Source organism: Lagopus muta, chromosome 10, assembly GCF_023343835.1.
Source record: "Lagopus muta isolate bLagMut1 chromosome 10, bLagMut1 primary, whole genome shotgun sequence".
Taxonomy (NCBI): Eukaryota; Metazoa; Chordata; class Aves; order Galliformes; family Phasianidae; genus Lagopus; species Lagopus muta.
In genome coordinates, this window is record NC_064442.1 from 1,208,229 (window position 1) to 1,230,469 (window position 22,241).

General features: G+C 52.0%; 1 protein-coding gene across 3 annotated transcripts in view; it reads left to right on the forward strand.

Moving 5' to 3' along the window:
• ITGA11 (integrin subunit alpha 11) overlaps positions 1-21,247 on the forward strand; it is a 38,756-nt gene extending 17,509 nt beyond the window's left edge. The window contains exons 6-30 of one of the 3 annotated variants that reach the window (XM_048956222.1): positions 364-491; positions 1,386-1,534; positions 1,737-1,881; positions 1,961-2,126; positions 2,768-2,838; positions 3,309-3,453; positions 4,311-4,459; positions 4,717-4,857; positions 5,018-5,221; positions 5,772-5,902; positions 6,532-6,698; positions 13,294-13,436; positions 14,401-14,511; positions 15,113-15,198; positions 15,761-15,968; positions 16,619-16,717; positions 17,555-17,631; positions 18,027-18,116; positions 18,655-18,745; positions 18,827-18,940; positions 19,177-19,263; positions 19,391-19,501; positions 19,584-19,679; positions 19,937-20,050; positions 20,630-21,247. In XM_048956222.1, coding sequence (XP_048812179.1) covers positions 364-491; positions 1,386-1,534; positions 1,737-1,881; positions 1,961-2,126; positions 2,768-2,838; positions 3,309-3,453; positions 4,311-4,459; positions 4,717-4,857; positions 5,018-5,221; positions 5,772-5,902; positions 6,532-6,698; positions 13,294-13,436; positions 14,401-14,511; positions 15,113-15,198; positions 15,761-15,968; positions 16,619-16,717; positions 17,555-17,631; positions 18,027-18,116; positions 18,655-18,745; positions 18,827-18,940; positions 19,177-19,263; positions 19,391-19,501; positions 19,584-19,679; positions 19,937-20,050; positions 20,630-20,947 — 3,341 coding nt within the window. In that variant the 3' untranslated portion in view covers positions 20,948-21,247. Of the gene's footprint in view, positions 1-363; positions 492-1,385; positions 1,535-1,736; positions 1,882-1,960; positions 2,127-2,767; positions 2,839-3,308; positions 3,454-4,310; positions 4,460-4,716; positions 4,858-5,017; positions 5,222-5,771; positions 5,903-6,531; positions 6,699-13,293; positions 13,437-14,400; positions 14,512-15,112; positions 15,199-15,760; positions 15,969-16,618; positions 16,718-17,554; positions 17,632-18,026; positions 18,117-18,654; positions 18,746-18,826; positions 18,941-19,176; positions 19,264-19,390; positions 19,502-19,583; positions 19,680-19,936; positions 20,051-20,340 lie in introns of all 3 variants that reach the window. The other 2 variants (XM_048956223.1, XM_048956224.1) reach the window with 2 other exon arrangements.
• Positions 21,248-22,241: the final 994 nt, after the last annotated feature.

Genomic DNA, 22,241 nt, shown 5'->3' on the forward strand with positions numbered 1-22,241 from the left:
TAGTGTGGATCCCAGCACCAAATTTCAGGTGTTGCTTCCCTCGTTACGATCAGATGCTTCTTGCTCTCATTGCAAATGGGTGTTTTATAAAGAGGACTGTGTGATACAGGACAGAGGGCCAAATCTGAACTAGAAAATACACTGTGGGATGTTATTCAGACTGCTATTGGCAGGGAGGATGCATGTGGCTTCTTTATGCCCTGTTGGAGTGAATACACCCAGAAGGGCTTTATGAAGGATTGAAGTAAGATGTTTTTTTTTCAAACAAATCATCAGTACCTGATGGTGAGGAATGGGGCCGTAAATCCCCACTCCTCAAGGGCTGCCAAGGCCTTTCAATGCCGCGCTGCGTATCCTTCACAGGATGCCAGACATACATGGACATAATCATTGTTCTGGATGGATCAAACAGCATATATCCCTGGGTTGAAGTTCAGCACTTCCTGATCAACATCTTGAAAAAATTTTACATCGGGCCCGGCCAGATCCAAGTAAGCCCTGATATGCTGCTGTGTTGTGGCTTTGTGCAAAGTCTCTGCTTGGACAAAACGCTGTGATCTGGCACTGAGCGTTGGATGCATGCGTCGCGATGCTGAGCCCATGGAAATAATGCTCACATTAATGTCCCTCAAGGAGCTATAGGGAGCACAGACGACCAGGCACGGGGAGGATGAAATCATATGGAAATGTAGGAGCACTGCCCTGGGCAGATGCAATCGTGCAATTATTTATGCAGGGATTTTGCACAGCTCTGTGATAAGGAAAGGAAGGAGAGAGGTGTTATGACCACTCCTGATTCCTCAGCACTTTGCACAGATAACCCCCAGTGGGTCTTATCTGGAGATGACGTGGTTCTGCACTGGATCACAGCACGGCTGCATCATCCCACACCTATATACCCAGAGTGGGCAATAGCAGGCAGAAAATGGAAACAAAATTGAGCATTATCAATGGTCCCATAGGGAGAAAACTGGAGCAAATAGAGATGTTGAGGGTGGCTGCAGGCTGCTGGGGAGGTTGGGTCCCAGCGGGGCTGGGGATGCTCAGCTGCTGCCTCCACTAATGGAGCACAATGAGCAGTGAACTGCTGTGTCAATGTTCTGAATGGCTTTCTCTTCTGTAGCTGAGCAAAACTCCAAACAATCTCAGATCCAACATTTCTGTTGTCACTGCTAGCCTCAAAACCTGGCAAAATACCCCTTGATTTTTTAGTATTTTCCTTTTCCCTTTTTTCTTGGCCCAACTTCTGCTTGGGTTGCTGTTCCCAGCCTATGCAACACGAACACATCATAGATCTGCCACTCTGTGGGGCTGGGAAATCATCCCTCGGGTTGCTGTGCCCCACTATGCAGCAAGCTGTGCTGTGACCTGTCCGTGCTCTCTAGGTTGGAGTTGTTCAGTACGGAGAAGACGTGGTCCACGAGTTCCATCTGAATGACTACAGGTCTGTAAAAGACGTGGTAGCAGCTGCCAGCCACATAGAGCAAAGAGGAGGGACAGAGACCAGGACTGCCTACGGGATAGAGTTTGCACGGTAAAAATCCCTCACGTTCACCTTCGTTCCCATGAGCTTAAACTCAGTGTCTTCTTCCCTTCTCTCCCTCGTCGCGCTCCATCTCTCCCTGCAGTCTGCAGAGCGCGGGCACAGGGACGCAGCCGGGATGCAGGGGACGCGCTGGGGTGGCTGTGACCCCTGCGGTGACTCTGAGCAGCCCAGGGCATCTCTTCAATTGCAGCTCGGAAGCATTTCAGAAAGGTGGCCGGAAAGGGGCAAAGAGAGTAATGATTGTAATCACAGATGGAGAGTCGCACGACAGCCCAGATCTGGAGAAGGTGATTGAGGACAGCGAGAAAGACAACGTCACCAGATACGCGGTGGCTGTGAGTACTGGGCTGCTTCGGGACAGCTGTGTCCATAGCATGAAAAGACCTGATCTTCACATCCCTACCTCCACCCCAGGTGCTGGGTTATTATAACAGAAGAGGAATCAATCCCGAAGCCTTTCTGAATGAAATTAAATTCATAGCGAGCGACCCTGATGACAAACACTTCTTCAATGTCACGGATGAAGCGGCGCTCAAAGACATCGTGGACGCCCTGGGGGAAAGGATTTTCAGCCTGGAAGGTGAGCAATGCCTTCCCTGCCCTCCCCAGATTCCAGCCCAGTCAATAGGAGCTAGAATGGCAACAGAGCATAGATGTGGCGCCTCCACTCGATGCTCGCGCCCTAGAATGCCCTAGGTTGAGCAAACAGGGGTGAGCTTTTTGGTTTTCGCCACTGAATTTATCTCCATTTCATAAGGAAAGGGCATGCTGGGACAGGCCATCGAAACTGAAGATGGAAGGCTTTCACTGAATATAAAAGAAAGAGGATTTTGGTCAAACAGTTCCTAACCTCCCCACCAGCTGTCTCAGCCAGCCCAGTGCTTCTCCATGGCACAATATCTCACTGGTTGAGGAATTTCATCCAGTTGCAACAAAACAAAACCCTTTGAATCCACACTTTTTTTTTTTTTTTAATGTGATCCTGTAATTTGCAGCTACGAAACAAGGCAGCTGCACAGAGGCAGTGCTCACACTATTTATTCTGTATTTATTCAATCGCTCATTAGCAGCACAAGTGTGTGTAATTGTGGTGATTGAGGGACATTTGTGCCAGCTGAGGTCATCTGTGCTCAGCAGGGTGGAGGTGCTTTCATCCCATCCAACCCAATGTCATCCCCTGCAGGGGAATTTTGTATTAAATCCCTTCTTTTCCTTCTTAAGGAACCAATAAGAATGAAATCTCCTTTGGATTGGAGATGTCCCAGACTGGATTCTCATCACACATTGTGGAGGTAAGAGGGTAAAACCACTTTGCTCTTGTAAATACCTGTGGGTATTTACAGCTGGGGAAAAGGGCTGTGAAGGGGATCGGTGGGTGCTGCATCAGCACAGGCTGCACAGGCAGTGCTGAGATCGCTGCTCCTGGGGGTGTTACAGAGCTGTGGGGCTGTGGCACTGAGGGACGTGGGCACAGTGGGATGGGTTGGGGATCCTGGAGGTCTTTTCTAGCCTCAGTGCTTCTATGATAGCCTAGAAACTGGGTGTTTAGGGATCCCACAAAACCAGCCCCCTTGGGTCATGGAATCATAGAATCACTGAGGCCCTCGCTCATGGGTCACCTTCACCCATACAAGTAACAAGTAGAAGAATTGTCTCTGATACGCAAGAAATAGCATGGCAAGAGGCTTTAAAAATAAAAGGCAACCAAATGAGATGCAGTGCGAACCTCCTGCACGCTGTGCTGACTGCGCCATCTCTGCAGGATGGGATCCTGCTGGGTGCTGTGGGTGCCTACGACTGGAATGGGGCCGTGCTGAAGGAGACCAGCAGTGGGAAGGTGATCCCACTGCGTGAGTCCTACCTGCAGGAGTTTCCTGAGGAGCTGAAGAACCACGGCGCATACCTCGGTGAGGCGGCTCGGCTGGGCTCTGCAGCTGGGATTTGATGCTCAGTAATAGGAAGCACAACATGCTTCCCGAGTTGGGAAGGGTTGCCAATGTCAGGAGTAATGTCCATCCGTACAAGACCTCTGGTAACCCCAGCACCAAGGGAGAGCCCCACAGCAACTGCATCACACAGCACAAATGCAATTTTAGTGCAGGAGGAGCTCAGGCCCAGCTCACCCCAAGTGCTTACTGGAACAGCTTAAAAAACACTGATGAAATTTCATGCCCAGGGAGGAAATACCTGCTGTGCTAATCTGTTCCATGTGTGGGAGTCCTGCAGTGAGGATCCCGGACTGGTTTGCAAAACGAAGTCTCTGCCCAAGCTATGAGTGCTGAGACTGGGGGCTGTTCACCCACCAGGACACCAAGAGCCCCAGGCACTCATTTCCTTACTGGAAGCGGTGGGAAAGACAGAAATAGCAAGAAAGCCCCAGTGTGCCCTGCCCTGGGATCTGAGTGCTTCAAGGTTGATGCTCTGCTTAGAAATATCCCCCCAGGAGGGGAAAACGTAGAGAAGACAAAGCCTAAGGTAGAGTCAGTGCCCAAGGAAAAGGGGTCTGTGAGTCCCACCAGCCTCCAGGCTCTCACATCTCAGCCGGCTTTGACCCTGGGAGAGATCTGAGCCAGCCTCAGAGCCAGCTGTGCTTTGAGACTCTAAAATAATTTGTAGGAATCCAGAGCAGGCTGCAAGTTTGGAAAAGGGTGTTTGTCAGTTACAGCGCTGTGTGAGCTCCTCCGCAGCCACCAGAGGCGACCACGGGGATATAGGATGGGAGAGGCAGGAGGCAGATCTTGCTCACCCCACACCTGCTCCACAGGTTACACCGTCTCCTCTGTTGTGTCCACTGCACGCGAGAGGCTCTACGTCGCGGGAGCACCCAGGTTCAACCACACTGGGAAGGTCATCATCTTCACCATGCACAGCAACCGCAACCTGACCATCCACCAGGCGCTGAAAGGAGAGCAGGTAATGTGAGACACGGCTGCCATGCCGCTTTCTGCTCCTCCTCTCCCTGCGTGCAGCGTGGATTTGCCCAGCTGCTGTGTCCTCCCATACTGATGTTCCCCGTTCATTTTGTATCATAATGTGTGAATAGTTGGGGATCTCCGGGCTTTTGCTGCACACGCAGCCCCAGAAAGTGTAGGAGAGGAGGGGACTGGAGCTGTCCTTGCAGGCAGGGTCACTGTCCCCAGGTGCTCCCATCTCCCTCTTGTCTCCCCCAGATTGGCTCCTACTATGGAAGTGAGATCAACTCTCTGGATGTGAATGGCGACGGTGTCACAGATGTTCTGCTGGTGGGAGCCCCCATGTACTTCAGCGAGGGCAGGGAGAGGGGCAAAGTCTACGTCTACACCCTGCAAGAGGTACAAGCATGTCAGTGCCACCACAGAGCTCAGCATCATGGCTCATTATGGCACCCATGTGCCACAAACCAATTATTTTGTAGGACTCACCTCTCATCTATTTCCCTTTCCGGGTTTTCCAGGCTTTCTGCTGACACAATTTCCCACTTTCTCCTTGCAGAACCACTTTGTCTCCAGCGGGGCCCTCGAGGACCTGCAGAGCTACCAGAACTCACGCTTTGGCTCCTGCATTGCTGCCGTGCCTGACCTCAACCAGGACTCCTACAATGATGTTGTCATTGGGGCACCTTTGGAAGATGACCACCAAGGAGCGATCTACATCTTCCTTGGCTTTGAGGAGACCATCCTGAAGAAGTACAAGCAGGTACAGCTCCCAGGGCTTTGGTTGGCTCCATTCTTCACCAACTTCACCCAAGGACACTGATGGTCATTGACTTCACCAAACCCAATCTGAAGTCAAAGTCCATCAGTGTCCATGAACGCAGCAATAGTGCGTTTGGCCATTGATTTACATGGGCTGGGAGTTTATGTTGTTTTTTCTTGTTGCACAGTCATCTGTTATTTTCCCTTTTGGTGGGCCCAAGACAAAACAAATGCACAGTATGGAGAACACGCTCAGCATTCAGAGCAGCAGTTTGCTTTGTATAAAATATTAAAAATACTCCTGAAGAATAGCAAATGTCAGCACAAATCTTTTGGATCGTGTCTCCAAAGGGAAATTTCTCACATCCTCTGACAAACTAGATTTGATGCAATTACTTGGGAATAGGTATCCCCAGTAACCCAGTAACCCGAGGAGCTGGCACGGCAGACCTTGGTGCACCCATGCTCACACGAACACCCCACCTTCACAAATGCTGACTTTGCAGGCAGAGGTACAAACCAGGCTGGATTCTTTCCCTTTTGCTTTTCAGCGAATAGCAGCTGCAGACCTCAGACCAGGCCTGATGTATTTTGGATGCAGCATCCATGGACAGCTGGACCTGAATGAGGACGGGCTCATAGACTTGGCTGTTGGCTCCCTGGGGAACGCTGTGGTGCTATGGTTAGTCCATCTCATTTGGCACTGTTCTCTGCCCAAAGTCCATTGCAATGTGCTCATGTTTTCAGGGGAAAATGATCTCCCAGAATCCTGACCCATCTTTCCAGAATAACACCCGCAGTTTGGTGGGGCTGTGGGATTCCAGATGAAGTTGAGTCCTAAAAGAACATCAGGGATGTTTTACATGGAATCTCTTCGTTAGTTCCCTGGGAGTTTCAAAGCCATGTATTTACCTGTGATGGTACCCAGACTCTTCCTACTCTTATTAAATAAGACAATAATTTCAAACATTGATTAACACTTGGGAGGTTCCTTGGGGCTGTTAGGATACAGGTAGCTGCCCCAGTGGAAATGCTTTACCTGCACACCCCCTGATGCTGCAGAAGCACTAGTGTGCATGCAAGGCACCAAGTCCTTCTCTCATGCTCATAAGCAGGGGGCAAATGTGTAAAGGAGACCCTATGCTTCCAATGCTACGCAGCTGAGCTGAGAGCAGGTCTGCATGCTGCCTTGGGTCTTCTTGATGTTGAGAAAAAAGTGTGAAAAAGGTGAATCTAGAGATCTGGGCTTTCTGTAGGATGCTGTGGTCATGCACAGGTGCTCCATGCTGCAGCAACTTACTCACCCCTCAGGTCCCGCAGCGTTGTCCAGATCAATGCCAGTATCCGCTTCGAGCCCCCCAAGATTAACATCTTCACCAAGGACTGTAAGCGCAATGGGAAGGATGCCACCTGCATGACAGCCTTCGTCTGCTTCACTGCCATCTTCCTCTCAGCACACTTCCAGACAGCCAGCGTGGGTAAGCAGTAGGCAGAACCCTCACGTGCTTGTATAACCAAGATGTTATAATTGCAATATGTATAACCAAGATGTTATAATTACAATATAATCAAAAGAGTAAGGCACAGCAAACAGGGATCACAAAAGAGAATAAGTAGAAGAGCTTACCCTTGGGTTGAGCTCACTAGAAGATATCAAAGAGGAGGATCTCCAGAAGAGATCCTTCCCCTCTGGTAGCCAGCTCTTAAATAGGTCCAGGAGGGGTGGAGCCTGGCTCCACCCCTTCCGGCAGCACAGGTGAATTGCCTTCACCTGTGCTCCTCTGGCTGACTCATGGCTCACCTCAGGTGATCAATCAGAGGTTCAGGCCGTGACTCAGCAGTTCCCATACACTCCACCCCTTCACGGCGTGAACCAATGATCAGGTTAACAAAAGGGTAAGCTTTCCCTAATACAGAGATCCGGTATATCGCGACGCTTATACAATTTTATCACGACGTATGTTGGTACAGTTCAAGACAAGTGATGATTAGTGGATATCCATACTCTTCTATGGGCCAGTGCTCGATGATGTGCCTGGAGGCATGAGGTCCTGAGGTGCAAGTCCATTCTATGTTCCATCAGTCCCATGCAGACCATCACCGGGTGTTGTACGTGATCTGACAGCAACACTGGAACGCTTGATGGCATTTTGTTCCTTCCGGTGGTCCTGAAGGCTCACAGACTCACGGGGAGTAATACAGATGTTTTACAGGTACCAGGAGGGGAAGGTCTGCTCTCCAGGGCAAGATACAGGCCGTATTTCTGTCTTGGGTCAACACTTCCGCTTGTACTGGGGCACGTCCTGGCCGCCTGTACCACACCTTTTTGCCGGATATCTGCGGCTGCATAACGATATCAGGCACCAAAGGAGGTGTCCTGATCTGCCATAGGGACATGATGGGGGTCCCTTTAGCAATAAAGATCGGAGTGTTGACCATAATATCAGTAGGCCATGTACCTATTACTGGAGGGACTACTGAGCCTCCCACCTCCAATAGTCTCCCCCAAGGTGCAAGTAGGCCACACCACTTGGGTCCTACCTGCACCTTCCAGGGCCATTTTATTTTATGGGTACCTGGCTCTAAGTTTTCAGGGGCAGGGAGCAGAAGATTATTTTCATTACCAATTTGGGGTCTTACCTGATGATCAGTGCCCGTAATTTGGATCCTAAGCGGGGTGGCCCATGTCGTCTGCAACATTCTCAGGGCACTGGGTCTGCCATCTCGAGGTCTTTCATTCAGGTCCCGCAGGGTTTCATACAGTCTTTTTGTCCACCCCTGCAAGGACTGGGAGTCTGTCTTCAGGGCAGCCTTAAGAATACCATTATAACGTTCGATGAGGCCTGCCCCTGTTGGATTATATGGCAGGTGGAATCGCCATTCGATGTTATTTTCTTCTGCCCAGCGCTGTATCGTTGCACCAGTAAAATGAGTCCCTTGGTCGCTCTCGATGACTTGAGGTGTCCCGTAGGCAGACATCAGTTTAGTGAGTGCCTTGATGGTATATGCCTGGTTTGCTTTCGGTACTGGATAGGCCTGCAGTAGCCCACTTGCAGTGTCGACACAGGTCAGGGCATATCTTGCCCCTTCGGAACGAGGAAGGGGCCCGATGTAATCGACCTGCCATCGCTGGAGAGGATTGTGTCCCCTAGCAAGATGGGCTGTTGTTTCGGGCAACGATCTCGGTCTCATCTTGGAGCAAGCGTCGCAATCCTGGCATGCCTGGACGATATCAGATAGTTGTATGGGCAGTCCCCATGCTTTAGCAGCTGCCCACATTGTCTTTTGTCCAGCATGCCGTAGCTTCTGATGTAGCCAGCGGGCGATGTTCTCAGATGGTGAATTCTCAATCCATCGAACTCGGGCCAATGTGTCGGCTTCATCGTTTCCCGGTGACTGTAGGGGCTGATGACCAGAAACATGGTAGACACGTACAGTCCTGTGTCTGACCGTATTCCATATATCTAACCACATGTCTTTGCCCCAGATCGGTCGGGCGTGGATAGTCCATTCCTGGGTGGCCCACTGTGCAATCCAGAGAGTGAGCCCCCGGTACACAGCCCAACTATCTGTGCAGATGTTCAGGATACCATCACCGGGTTCCTTGGTTATAACCATCCACACGGCTCGCAGTTCTGCCCATTGGCTGCTCTGACCATCCCCCTCATCGAACCAGATTGTCTCGGTGGAAGGATGGTATGCTATTGCTCTCCACTTGCTCGGGTTGCCCTTGCTGGACCCATCTGTGTACCAGGCATCTTCAGGGATAGGATATTTTCCCTCGTGAACGGGACTCTTCTCTGGTGGAGCGACCAGTATTTCTTTTGGTGCATCACTGTGATATGTAACTGGGCCTAGGATCTTCTGAAGTTCTTCTTTCAAGGGGGATGAAGACAGACTGCTCCTTTGGCTGAGATAGGCGACCCATCGTGCCACTGTTTGTGCTTGGGCCACCCCTGTCTTAGGAAGGTGGGTCAGATCCTTCACCCACCCCTGAATTGGCAGAGTGGTCTTGACTATAACTGCAGCTGTCTGAGTTATTGGCTCTACTGCCTGTAATGCCGAATAGGCAGCCAATAACTGTTTTTCAATCATACTGTATCTTTCTTCTGCTCCGTGCCAAACCTGAGACCAGAAACCAATGGGGGTCCGAACAGAACTCTGGCGCTGCCACAGGCCCCAACCGAAGCCGTCTTGAGTAACATGAACGTCCAACTCGGCTGGGAGGGTAGGATCGAATATACCCAATGCCTGAGCTTGTTTAACTGCCAGTTTTGCTTGTTGGAAAGCATCCTGTTCGGCTTTCCCCCAGTCCCATAGCTGCCCCTTTTTTGTGAGTCTGTATAATGGCCTTAGCAGCTGCGCTAGGTGAGGTATAAAGGAACGCCAATAACCCAATATACCTAGAAACTCTTGCAGCTGCTTTGATGTTGTAGGGACTGGAAATGCCTGAACCTTATCTATAACAGCACTGGGTAGCACTTTGGTCTTTCCTGACCAAACCACCCCCAGGAATTTTACGGACAGGCCTGGACCTTGCACCTTTTGGGGATTTATAGCCCATCCCCTTTGTTGCAAATAGGCAGTTAATGAATCAGCTGCCTGTCCTACTACCTCCAGTGAGTCGGATGTCAACAGGAGATCATCAATATAATGATATAGGTTAACATCATCAGGTTTTCTCCAGTCAGCCAGGTCACGCGCCACTAGATTATGACAATACGTTGGTGAATGCACGTACCCCTGTGGCAGGACCTGAAAGGTCCACTGCCTGCCTCCCCACGTAAACGCAAACTGATCTTGCGATTCCTCAGCAATTGGGATACTGAAGAATGCATTTGCTAGATCTAGGACACAATGATAGGTTTTTATCTCCCTACTCAATGTGTCCATTAGGGAAGCAATATTGGGTACGGCCGCATGAATAGGCGGCGTGACCTTATTTAATTCTCTGTAATCTACTGTCATCCTCCATGTGCCATCCGACTTTCGCACTGGCCATATGGGGGAGTTATACGGGCTGTGTGCAGGTCTTATAATGCCCACTTTTTCTAATTCCTGCACCGTTCTCGATATTTCATCTTGCCCACCCGGGAGTCTATACTGTCTAACATTAGTAATCCGGCGCGGTTTTGGCAGGCAAACAGGCTCATGTTTCGCATGGCCTCTTAATATTGCCTGCACCGCCCGGATACTGATACATCTTTGTCGAAGTCTGAACTCTCCCACAGTTGTTTGGAGAGCCAGACCCCATAGAATGTCTATGCCCAGGATGTATTCTTGGACTGGGGCAATAGACACCTTGTACTCCCGGGGTGGGAGACGCCCAACCCCCAATTTTAACCATGTTTGGGTGACAGGAATAGTCTGTCCCCCAAAACCACCAATCATCACTCTGTCGCCATGAAATTTTCCTGGATCTCCATAGATAATTGATGTTTCTGCTCCAGTATCCACTAATGCCATAACTCTCTGAATATTTTTTCGGGACCAATAAATTGTTAATTCTACATAGGGCCTCCGGTCCCGTCTGGAGGCCCTACGGGGACTAACACCCCTTGTCAGTGCATGAATTGTGCTAGGGCCAGTTCTTTTGCTTCTGATGGCTCAGGCATTGTGGCCCGAGACACCTGAGGTGGCTTCTTTTTCCTGTTTGGAACAATAAAATCTTCTAGGTTCCATGTTGTTGTTGGAACCCTTTCTATAGCTCTTACCCTGGATTTCTTAGGGTAGCTCTGGAATTTTTGATTGTCCTTTAGTTGTCTCCAGAGCTGGAGAAGGACGTGATTGGGTTGGCGGTCGATCTTAGCAAATTGGACCCCAGCCCGAATTAAATCATTAAACATTTGTTTTCGGGATACCCTTATGGGTCCCGATCGAGGAGCTCGAGTAGCCGGCATTCTGGTTTTATTTACCGGCAGGACCTCTGCTTCCTCCAAAAACCGAATATTGCGCCTAGTCCGCAGGCGTTCTGTTTCTCCCAAATCGGCAACTAACTGGGCAACCTGCTGGACTACGGCTTCTGATGCTACAAGGGGATTTAATATTGAAACTAAGGTACCGTACAGATGGGAGGGAGCTTGTTGTAGAATTAAATCTCTCATCCCTGCTGAAAATTTAACCATATCAGGGCCATCAAATGTATCTTCATAGATGGCCTCTCTTACACCCAGTTCACGGATATAGTTCTGAAGGTCCTCCATGGAGGACCACATACCTGTATGTAACGGTATGTCTGATTTATTTGGCCATACCATACGGCAGGCCGCCATTAACCATTCCAGTATGGAATGGTTTTCATCACGATATTGATTGCCCACGTATAACCTTTGCCTAAGAGCAGGATGGACAGTCATGGTGGCCAACTTAGATATTTCTGGGCCATTCACCACGACACTTTCTGCCCCAGAATCCCACAGTCTCAATAACCAAGCCGGCACACTTTCTCTGGGCTTCTGCCGAAATCGTTGTACTAAATCCATTAATTCTGTTGCTGTGTATGGCCGAGCTGTCACATGTAAATGAGTGTGGGCAGGGGGCCATTGATCAGGTGGCACCCCTGCCGGTCTGTCCTGTACTTTTTTTGTTTTTTGGGTTATCACAGGACGGACCTCCAATGGATCAGTTTGAATTGGACATTCAAGGTCTGATTTGGATTTCTTGTTGTCCTGATCAACGAAGTCTGTTGATTCAGGAGCCTGGTCATCATTTATTGAAATATTACGAATTTGGCTTACAGGAAGATGTAGAATTGGCTTCTTCCCCGTTAAAACGCCAAGTTCGTGCTCTAACTTTTCAATGCGATCTTTCAAAAGTTGATTTTCGGTTTCTAAAGTATTATTTCTTGAGTCCGCATGATTTAAAGCGGTTAATAGTGGCCATGCCACCATGGAGGCAGCCAATTGTCTTTCTTTGGTGATGAGAATGTCCTTGCCAAGTCCTTGAAAATAGTCTGCCATGCGATATGGGGAGAGATTGCCCATAACACGTAAGGGACCCCATTTTTCAATGATGGCAGCTAACTCGTAATAGGGCGATCCCTCAAATCCTGGGATCTGCCCTGGAATCATTTTCTCTAGGGGAGTATTGTTCTCCCCCTTGACCCATTTATAGAAGTTCCACAGGAAAGACATGTTAATTTCAGTATAATCAGCCTGCCTGGCTCGCCAAGTGTATAACCAAGATGTTATAATTGCAATATGTATAACCAAGATGTTATAATTACAATATAATCAAAAGAGTAAGGCACAGCAAACAGGGATCACAAAAGAGAATAAGTAGAAGAGCTTACCCTTGGGTTGAGCTCACTAGAAGATATCAAAGAGGAGGATCTCCAGAAGAGATCCTTCCCCTCTGGTAGCCAGCTCTTAAATAGGTCCAGGAGGGGTGGAGCCTGGCTCCACCCCTTCCGGCAGCACAGGTGAATTGCCTTCACCTGTGCTCCTCTGGCTGACTCATGGCTCACCTCAGGTGATCAATCAGAGGTTCAGGCCGTGACTCAGCAGTTCCCATACACGTGCTCCTTAGAGAGCTCCCGGTTCACCTCTGCCCCTGGACACAGCTGCCCCACTGCTTTGCAGCCAACAGGACAATGGGACGTGCGCGGTCCCACAGAGCTCCCCTTGCTCTGTGCTGCAGCAGCAGGACACATCTGCACTCCAGATGTGCACACTTCCGATCAGCTCGGAGCAGCTTTACTGATGAGCGCTCTGCTTTGAAAGCACCGCGTGCTGCTGTGACCCCACATCCACCCCAGCGCCTGGGATTCAGTGGGGGTGAGAGAAGCTCAGCCCCAAAGCTGGCAACAAATGCTCTCAAAGGGTGCTCCAGACTGGGAAAAAGTTGGCCCTGAGCAAAGCTCACGTGCCACCAACTCTTGGCTTCCCCACATACCGGGTGTGGAGTTGTCCTGCTTGGCACCACTTGAGAACACTCAGTTGCTTTGCTGTAGTGTACCTGGGAGAGCACAGCACACCTGGGCAGCAGCACCTCCAGAGCAGTTACAGGCCAAGGTGTCAGTGTGTGAGCTACATATACAGATATCCTGCATATAACCCCACGCTTTTGTTGCAGAGCTGAGGTACGAGGCGGCCATCGATGAGCGGCGGTATGCCCCGCGGGCGCTGCTGGATGAGAGCGGTGAGCGGCACGCACAGCAGGCACTGGTGCTGCCAGCAGGGCAGGAGCACTGTGAGACGCTGCGCTTCCATGTGCTGGTGAGTGGGGCTGTGCTGGGGTCCTGCTGCTGCAGGGCTGCATCTGCAGGAGGGAGGATGCTCTCCCCTTTGTGCAGAGCACCGATGCAGCAGCATGCATCCATAGGGTGATGGCTGAGGGCTCTGTGTGGCTGGGAAGGAGCCTGGTTGCTGAGCCTGGATTTATTTGCGCTGGGTTTGATGTCATCAAGGATGGGTCACAGCCATGGAGCTGCGTTGCATTCCAGCTTGCTCTTGGGGATGGAATGCACTCCGTGCCTGGCTCAGGGTGGTTCTCCCACTCCAAAGTCAATGCAAGTTCACTTTTTCCCATTGGAAGCCATTCAGCCCCTGCTGCTACTATCTGCTGCATCCCAAGCCTTGTGGTATCCTCCCCAAGCACAGGAGCCGGCAATATCCTTGATGTCGTGCGTGGGGAGCAGCTGATGCACAAATCTGGCCAAACTCAAACATTCTCAGCAAATGATGAGAATTCTTTGGAGGCCAAGGAGGCTGCCAGACTGGCCTGGCCCCAAACCCCAGCCTGAACTGCCACGAACTTCTGGGAAATTTTTGGTTCAGGAGATGGAGCTTGGAGATTGGGATTTAGCTCCAGAGGCATCATACTTTGAAGCAGCCTCGTGCACATAATGTGTTTGGGGCATGGCATGGGGGGAGTTTATGGAGGTGCAGCAATGTGTGTGCTGTTACCACCTAGATGAGCTCCAGGGATGGACCCCGGGGCAGCTCTGGTGTGTGAAATGCCCAGGATCAGCCCCTACCTGCACCACTGGATATCCACATGGGTGGGTGCTGCTCAGCACCACAGGGCTTGCAGTGTCCCTGTCCCTAGGTGAGGGTTAGCTGGAGAGGGAGGATGATGCACAAAGGACACTGTATTGCAAATTCTTGTTTCATAAAATAACCACCCGTGCCATCACGAGCAGTGGGCTGTCTCCTCAACATTGCTTTCTGCCTGCTGCAGGACACAGCTGACTATGTGAAACCAGTGACATTCTCCATTGACTACGAGCTGGAGCATCCTGAGAGTGGCCCTGTGCTGGATGATGGTTGGCCCACCTCACTCCGGGTCTCGGTACGTGCAGCATCCTCACGCAGGGCATCACTTAGTGGGGTGGCTGAAATGGTGTGGGCAAGGAATCCTTGCTGTCTGCTGCGAGGTGTCCCTGTTCCTTGCAGGGGAGTTGGACTAGATGGCCTCTAAAGGTCCCTTCTAACTCAAATACTTCTATGATTCTATGAAAATCTACCCAGCAATGGCACCCTGTCAAAGCGCCACATGCTCAGTGTTTCTATTACTTATTCCTAGGGAATTTTGCCATGGGATTTGGGAGTTCTGGCTGGAGGTGCTGCACTGTGGGGATGTGCATCCATGATAGCCCTGGTTTTAAGCAGATGTTACCCATGGGAGCTTAGCTGCAGGAGGGTGTGTGCATACCAGGCATGGTTAGTCTTGCCCAGCAGTACTGGAAGCTGGGTGGGACTGGTGACTGTCGAGGACTTTGGTGTCTGCAGTTGGAATTGAAAGTCTAATTTAGCGGTCAGTGGGCTTATCCCCAAAGGAAGCATCTGCTGCCTTACGCTGGGGCAGCCACCCCAATCCCTCCCGTGGTCAGCACAGCCTGATGCTCTCCAGGGCAAAACAATCAGTGGTCTGTTCTTGCTGTCCCCACCAGGTCCCTTTCTGGAATGGGTGCAATGAGGATGAACACTGTGTCCCTGACCTGGTCCTGGATGCCCGAAGCGATGTGCCCAGTGCCATGTGAGTTGGCCATGCCGGGGGCTGGCTCCCCAACCCCAGCTGCAGTGCAGATCCCACACCGAGCACCTGGATGCTCCTAATATGGGTGGCATGGGGTTGGCAGAGCACAGAGCAGTCCTGCTCCACTCCGAGCATCTCTACTCTCAGCTGGGAATGGATTGGTGTATTTCCAAACAACTCCTATCTGATGCCATGGTGATGGGGCCCCAGAGACAAATCAGAAAATAAGAGGGGGATAAATGCCAGGCTTGACTCACACAGCAGAAATAATTATATGCTATGTCTGATCCCTTAAAGAGCTTTGAAAGGTCCTCTCAGGGGGCTTGGGCCTCTCCTCACGGGGGTGGCAGTGGGTTCTGCACTGAGCTCACGGTGGTAAAGAGGTGACATCTGTTGAGAAAATCACTTTTGAGGTTGTATGTTGGAACAGAGATGTTCCTTCACGTCCCCCAGCAAGGCTGCAGGGCTTCGCTTGCTCCTGCAAAGAAACAAAAAAGAAAGCAACACCCAGGGATGTGAGAAACTGATGCCATGGGATTTACATCCTGCCCCTGCCCTACAGGGAGTTCTGCAGCAGAGCCCTGCGCCGTGCAGCTCCCGCCTGCTCTGCCTTCAGCCTCTCCTTCGACACTTCAGTCTTCATCATTGAGAGCACCCGCAGGAGGGTGGCTGTGGAGGCAGTGCTGGAGAACCGCGGTGAGAACGCCTACAGCACTGTGCTCAACATCTCCTTCTCCAGGAACCTGCAGTTCGCCAGCCTCATCCCCAAGGTGCGCTGCTTTGAGCTCCAGTGGTTGGGAGAAGGGTGCCCTACGCCCTGTACGTTTAGCTCTTCAGTGTTTGTTGCTGCTTTAGCTCCTTGTTTTGGAAATACAACAGTGTTTTTCATTTCAAGCGAGGTTATCAAAAGGTTGCTCTGTTTGTGGGCACCTGGCTGCCACGGCTCAGAAATAAGCAGATTGCTGACAGAGGTGTGGGGGCTGTTGGAGGCTTGGAGCTTCCCAAAGAGCTGGAGGTGTTTGGGCAGCAGGGACCCAATCCTTGAGCTGAGCTGATTAACAATTACTTCTCATCTGGTCAGTGTGCAGGACAGTATCTCCTGACGATCAGAGTTCACAGGGAAGCATAGAAAAATCTTGAATATGGTGCCAAGAACAATCAGTTTCATTCATTCAGCACTGTAGTTAAGCTTTGGAAGGGGATTTGGATGGGAAAGCTGAAAGGGGCTTGTTGGAAATGCTGCTCTCCAGGAGCCGTATGGGGGGGCTGCCCCTGCGGTGGTGCATGGGGAGGCTTTTCCTTGCCCATTTGTTAAATGTCTCTCTCATGAGGGATGTTTGCCCACTCCATGAGGAGCATGGCTGTGAGGTGGTGCCCGCAGCCAAACCCAGTGTCACAACTGCCCTGCATCCCATTTCAGGATGACACAGACATCAACATTGACTGCGCGACCGAAGAGAAGCACCCCAACAAGAGGGTCTGCAATGTGAGCTACCCCTTTTTCCGTGCCAAAGCCAAGGTAATGCCATCCCCTCAAGAAACCTTTGGTTCGGGGGGCCAGGTATGCCCAACCCCAAAGCCAGCTGTGGGCTCTGCAGCCCAAACACAATCGCAATTCCATTTCCAAGACAAGGAGCCAACTTTCCCACCTTCACTTTCCACCATGCATTTTCCTGCCTCAAATTAACCAAGAGCAATCAGCTCCCTGCCTGCTCCCACAGCAACACCTCACTGAGCTGCCCTCCATAAAACCTTCCCAGCCCCCAAATCTGGCCAAAGCTGCACCGTGTCAAAGCCTGGAAGTGATAGGAGAACGCCAGGCACCTCAACAGCTCCCAAAAGGGCGTTTTGGATGCTTGTGGCAGGGAGCGAGCAGGGAGAAGCTCCCCATGACCTCCAAGGGCTGAGAGCGCATCTGCATGGCATCAGGTAGCCCCTGTCCTGCCAAGACAAAGACAAAGCTGGAGATGGAAATTTGGCCGGCGAGCAGCGGGAGCTTTAATATCATAATCAGCTGTGCGGTCCCAGACAGCTTGAGGTCATCGCCATGGCGCTCACAGATGTGACACACATCACATGTTATTGCCATTGGCTCCCAGCCCCACCGGCCGACCCCATACTGCAGATGTGCACTGCAGCCCTGCACTGCTCCCCCCAGCCTTTCCTGAGGGGCTGCTTTGTTTTCCGGCCTCAGAGAGAAAAATGCAGCACATCAGAAGAAGGGAGCAAATCCTGCACGTCCCCAGCACGGCCTCCTTTCCTGCTGGGAAGATGGGTCTCTGCGCTGTGCCCTGCAGCATCTCCCCAGTGGTACAAGAGGTTTTTCCCATGTAACGCTTTCTCCCAATACCCACAGGTGGCTTTTCGCCTGGATTTTGAGTTCAGCAAGTCAGTTTTCCTGCAAAGCATGGAGATCTACCTGGTTGCCAACAGGTTAATGCTAGCTGCACCCCCTTGCTGGCTGCAGCATCGCTCCCCTTCTGCCTGCAGCTCTTTGCTGGGGGGGTGGGTGGGGAGGGGCCCTGTGGTGCTTTGCTCAGCGCTGTGTTTGCTGCATCCAGGTGGGGAAGAACTGCATGGAAACACCATTGCTGTGTGTTCCCCCTGCTCAGTGCCCACGGGGCTGCTCTGCTGCTGTCCATGTGCAACCTTCCACCAAACACCTCACAGTTTTGGCCTCAGGCTGATGACAGCTCTGCAGTAGAATTGCTTCTCTCTGTGCTCTGGCTGTAAAGCAGAAGTGGACCCTTTGCCATTGCACTCCTGCACCCCACACCACAACAAAAATACCTGGGAGCTGCTCACGTTGTGCTTTGCTGCTCTTTCAGTGACAGCGAGGAGAAGGAGAGCACTAAAGAGGACAACGTTGCCCACCTCAACTTCCAGCTGAAGTATGAGGCCGACCTGCTGTTCACCAGGTGTGGGGCAGGGTGATACAGAATGAGGCTCTGCATCGCTGCTTGGTGCTGTGCTTGGAAAATCAGCAGTGAGAAGCAAGGAGGGAGCTGTGTTGTGTTAAATGCAATTATTCATAGGGGGAAAAAAAGCAGCTTTCTGTAGGTAATAACGTTCCTAGCATGTGTTCACAGCCTGTGCTGGGGCTGTAAAGCTGCACCTGGGCTGGCAGCTGCGTGGTTTGCAGTCACCTCTCCAAGCAAAAGAGTGTGCACGGAAAGCTTTGGGCATCTGCTAGAGCAGAGTGTGTCCTCTGTCCAAAGCAAGGAGGGAGTGAAGGCACAGCTGATAATTTATTAACCTGATTGCAGGATGAAATGTGGACTCAAGCAGCACATTCTCTGGCACTGCTTGCTGTGATTCCAGGAAGGTTTTCTAGACCTTCAGTCACTTTTTATTTTTTTATTTTTTAAACACTAGAGGCTCTGGGGCAGAGAAAATAAATCCACTTAATTATTGACAGTTAATGTGAGCATTCTCTGTCCCCCTCTGTCACCACAGGACATCCAGCCTGGACTACTACGAGATCAGATCCAACAGCTCCCTGGAGAGATACGACAGCATCGGTCCCCCCTTTCACTGCATCTTCAAGGTAAAGAATTGACTGCATCCCACCCCCGTGTCACCGCCCCGCTCACCTCCCATCCCTCATCCCTACCCTTTGCCCTTTCAGCTGCAGAACCTGGGCTTCTTCCCCGTGGAGGGGGTGACCATCAAACTCACCGTCCCCGTGGCCACCAGGGCTGGCAACCGCCTCCTGCTCCTCACCGAGTTCCTGGTGGACCAGGTAGGGAGGGGTCCGTCCTGGTGAAACACCTTGGTGTTGGGTTTGGAGGTGAGGATGGAGATGCCCCATGGTGGATGGCCCCATGTCATGCATCACATCACGGTCACTCTGATGTCCCCACTGCAGGCCACGGTGCAGCAGTGACAGCTCTGAGTGACAGGGCAGTGTCAGGTCCACCGCTCCCACCAGGATGTAATGAGGTGGCACCAGCACATCTCCATCTCCTTTTCCCACAGGAGAACACAACCTGCAACATCGGGGGGAATAACACCGACTACCGCCACACACCGACGGAGGAGGACCTGACCCGCACCCCGCTCCTGGTAGGCACTGAGCCCTGCAGAGGAACCCTGGCATGGGGAACCCTGGGGCTGTCCCTGCTCAGTGACACAGTTAGGGCACAGAGCGTGCAGGGTTGATGCTCCTGATCCACCAATTCCCCCTTTGCAGAACCACAGCAACTCCGACATCATTTCCATCGACTGCAATGTGAAATTGGCCCCCAATGAGGAGATGAACCTCCACCTGCGTGGCAATCTGTGGATGAAGTCACTGAAAGCAGTAAGTCCTCTAAAGGCAAAGCCCTGGGGCGCAGCTCCCCAGCCCCATGGCCGGTGCTCAGCTCCAGCCTCTCTTTGTGCAGCTGAAGTTCAAGTCACTGAAGCTGACCACCAATGCTGCCCTCCAGCGACATTTTGGGAGCCCCTTTGTGTTCCGTGAGGAGGATCCCAGCCGCCAGGTGAGCCCTGGGCTGGGAAACCCGTCGGGGTGGGACAACCCTATGCAACCCCATGGCTTTGGGGTTGTTCTGATCTTGCTGGAAAAGCATGGTGATGGCTGGCAGAAGGGCTGGAGTAACCCATGCTGGGCACACAACACAGCTCCAGGCAACCCGCATTGGGTACCCGCTGGCTCCAGCATTCCCCAGCATCACCTCCATTCCTCGTTCCTGCACCCCAAACCCACATATCTATCTCTGTGCTCTTTGCCTTCCAGATAACGTTTGAAATCTCCAAGCCAGAGGAGTGGCAGATCCCCATCTGGATCATCCTGGGCAGCACGCTGGGGGGGCTCCTGCTGCTGGCACTCCTGGTGCTGGTGCTCTGGAAGGTGAGCAGTGCCCTGCGGGGGGAGGAGGGGAGGCGTGCTAGGGGGACTCGTGGCTCAGTGCCTACAGCACCCACCTCTCATGTGGCTGCTGAGGAAAAAAAATGCAACTTCGCACCAAGGGTGCCTCTATTGGGCGTCACAACAGCGTCTCTCTCCTTTTTTTCCCCCACATCCATTGTGTTCACGTTCCAGGCTTCAACCGCCTGACGACATCCCTTTAAAAGAGAGGCGTTCCCCCGCAGCCAGCCCGAGTGATGCTGGGGTTTTTCTCTTCTCTCTGATCCCTACAGCTCGGCTTTTTTCAGAGCGGCAGCCGCCGGCGGGAGGCGGAGGAGCAGCAGCGGAGCGCAGCGGTGCTGGAGTGATGCTGGCGGGGGGTTGGGGGGCCTCTCGCTGCCTCCTGGGCGCAGCGCCCACCGCCCCTCTCGGTGCTGGGAGAGCCGGGGGTGCATCGGGACGAGGGTGCTCGCCGTGGGGGGGGTTGTGAAATCTCCTCGACAGCTCCAAAACCCGAAAGAAAACACAAAGATAGGTGGCAAAGAAGAAGCCGTACATCCACCCCCTGTTTGGTGGCCCTAGGGGAGCGCAGCGAGAGGAACTTCAGCCTGCCTTGGGCACAGCTCACCCCTGCAGCAGCACCGATGGGACAAGCAGGAGCAGACCCAGCACACAACGTGGGGCTGCAGCACCTCCGTGGGCACCACCTCGATCGCATTCCTTACTTCTCAGATACGTATACCTTCCAATTTCCATCATGGAGCTGTGTCAAACCCCAGGGCCCAACCTGTCCCATCCCTTCCCCTAAAAAAGGGGCAGAAGGACCAAAGTTTGGCTCCATCCGCAGGGCAGCGCTGGGGCAGGCAGAGGATTGGAGTTGCCTTCTCCTTGATGCACTGAACACAAGCAGTCGCAGAGCGAAGCACCTTAGGGCAGAGTGGTGGCTGGCCGTGCTCAGCACCCAGCAGAGGGTCAGTGCTGTTCGACAACGCTCTTCCTTTATGGCGTAGCAGAATTTATTTATGCTGATGTTAATGGGGACGGAGGGGAAGGAAGCTACGTCCACCCAACGTGTAACGGCGGTTGGTAAAGAAGTTTTTGGGGTGGTTTTTGGTTTTGTTTTTTTGTTTGTTTGTTTTTTATTTTTTCATTTTGTGTTTTGTTTTGTTTTGTTTTTTAAAGGATTAAAAATACGGTATGTGAAAACTGAAGGCCTCCTGTCCTGTTCTGTGCCACTGGGGGGAGGTGGGAGCTGCTTCTCCCCATGGACTGAGGGCTGTGGGTGGAATTTCCTCCCAGGCCCAGGGCTCTGCACAGCACTGGAGCTGTGTCAAGCATGGGAACCACTGCTCACACCAGGCAGTGCCTGCAGAGGTGGGGAGGAACATACAGACACACATAAATTTCCATACACAGGCGTCTGTATGCTTACACACACACATGAATGTATATAGGCATGCACATACACTTACAGAATCACAGAATTGTAGGGGTTGGAAGGGACCTCCAGAGATCATCGAGTCCAACCCCCCTGCCAAAGCAGTTCCCTACAGTAGGTCGCACAGGTCGGCATCCAGGCAGGTCTTGAACATCTCCAGAGAAGGAGACTCCACCACCTCCCTGGGCAGCCTGTTCCAGTGCTCCATCACCTCACTGTAAAGAAGTTCTTGCGCATGTTTGTGCAGAACTTCCTATGCTCCAGTTTCTGGCCATTTCCCCTTGTCCTGTCTCCACTCACCACTGAAAAGAGTCCGGCCTCGCCATTCTGCCCCCCACACCTTAGATATTTATAGACCTGGATCAGGTCCCCTCTCAGTCTCCTTTTCTCAAGGCTGAACAGACCCAGTTCACTCAGCCTTTCCTCATAGGGAAGATGCTCCAGGCCCTTCACCATCTTCGTGGCCCTGCGCTGGACTCTTTCCAAGAGATCCCTGTCTTTTTTGTACTGGGGAGCCCAGAACTGGACGCAGTGCTCCAGATGAGGTCTTACCAGGGCAGAGTAGAGGGGGAGGATCACCTCCTTTGACCTGCTGGCCACGCTCTTTTTAATGCACCCCAGGATGCCATTGGCCTTTTTGGCCACAAGGGCACACTGCTGGCTCATGGCCAACCTGTCGTCCACCAGGACACCCAGGTCCCTTTCTGCAGAGCTCCCCTCCAGCAGCTCATCCCCCAACCTGTACTGGTGCATGCA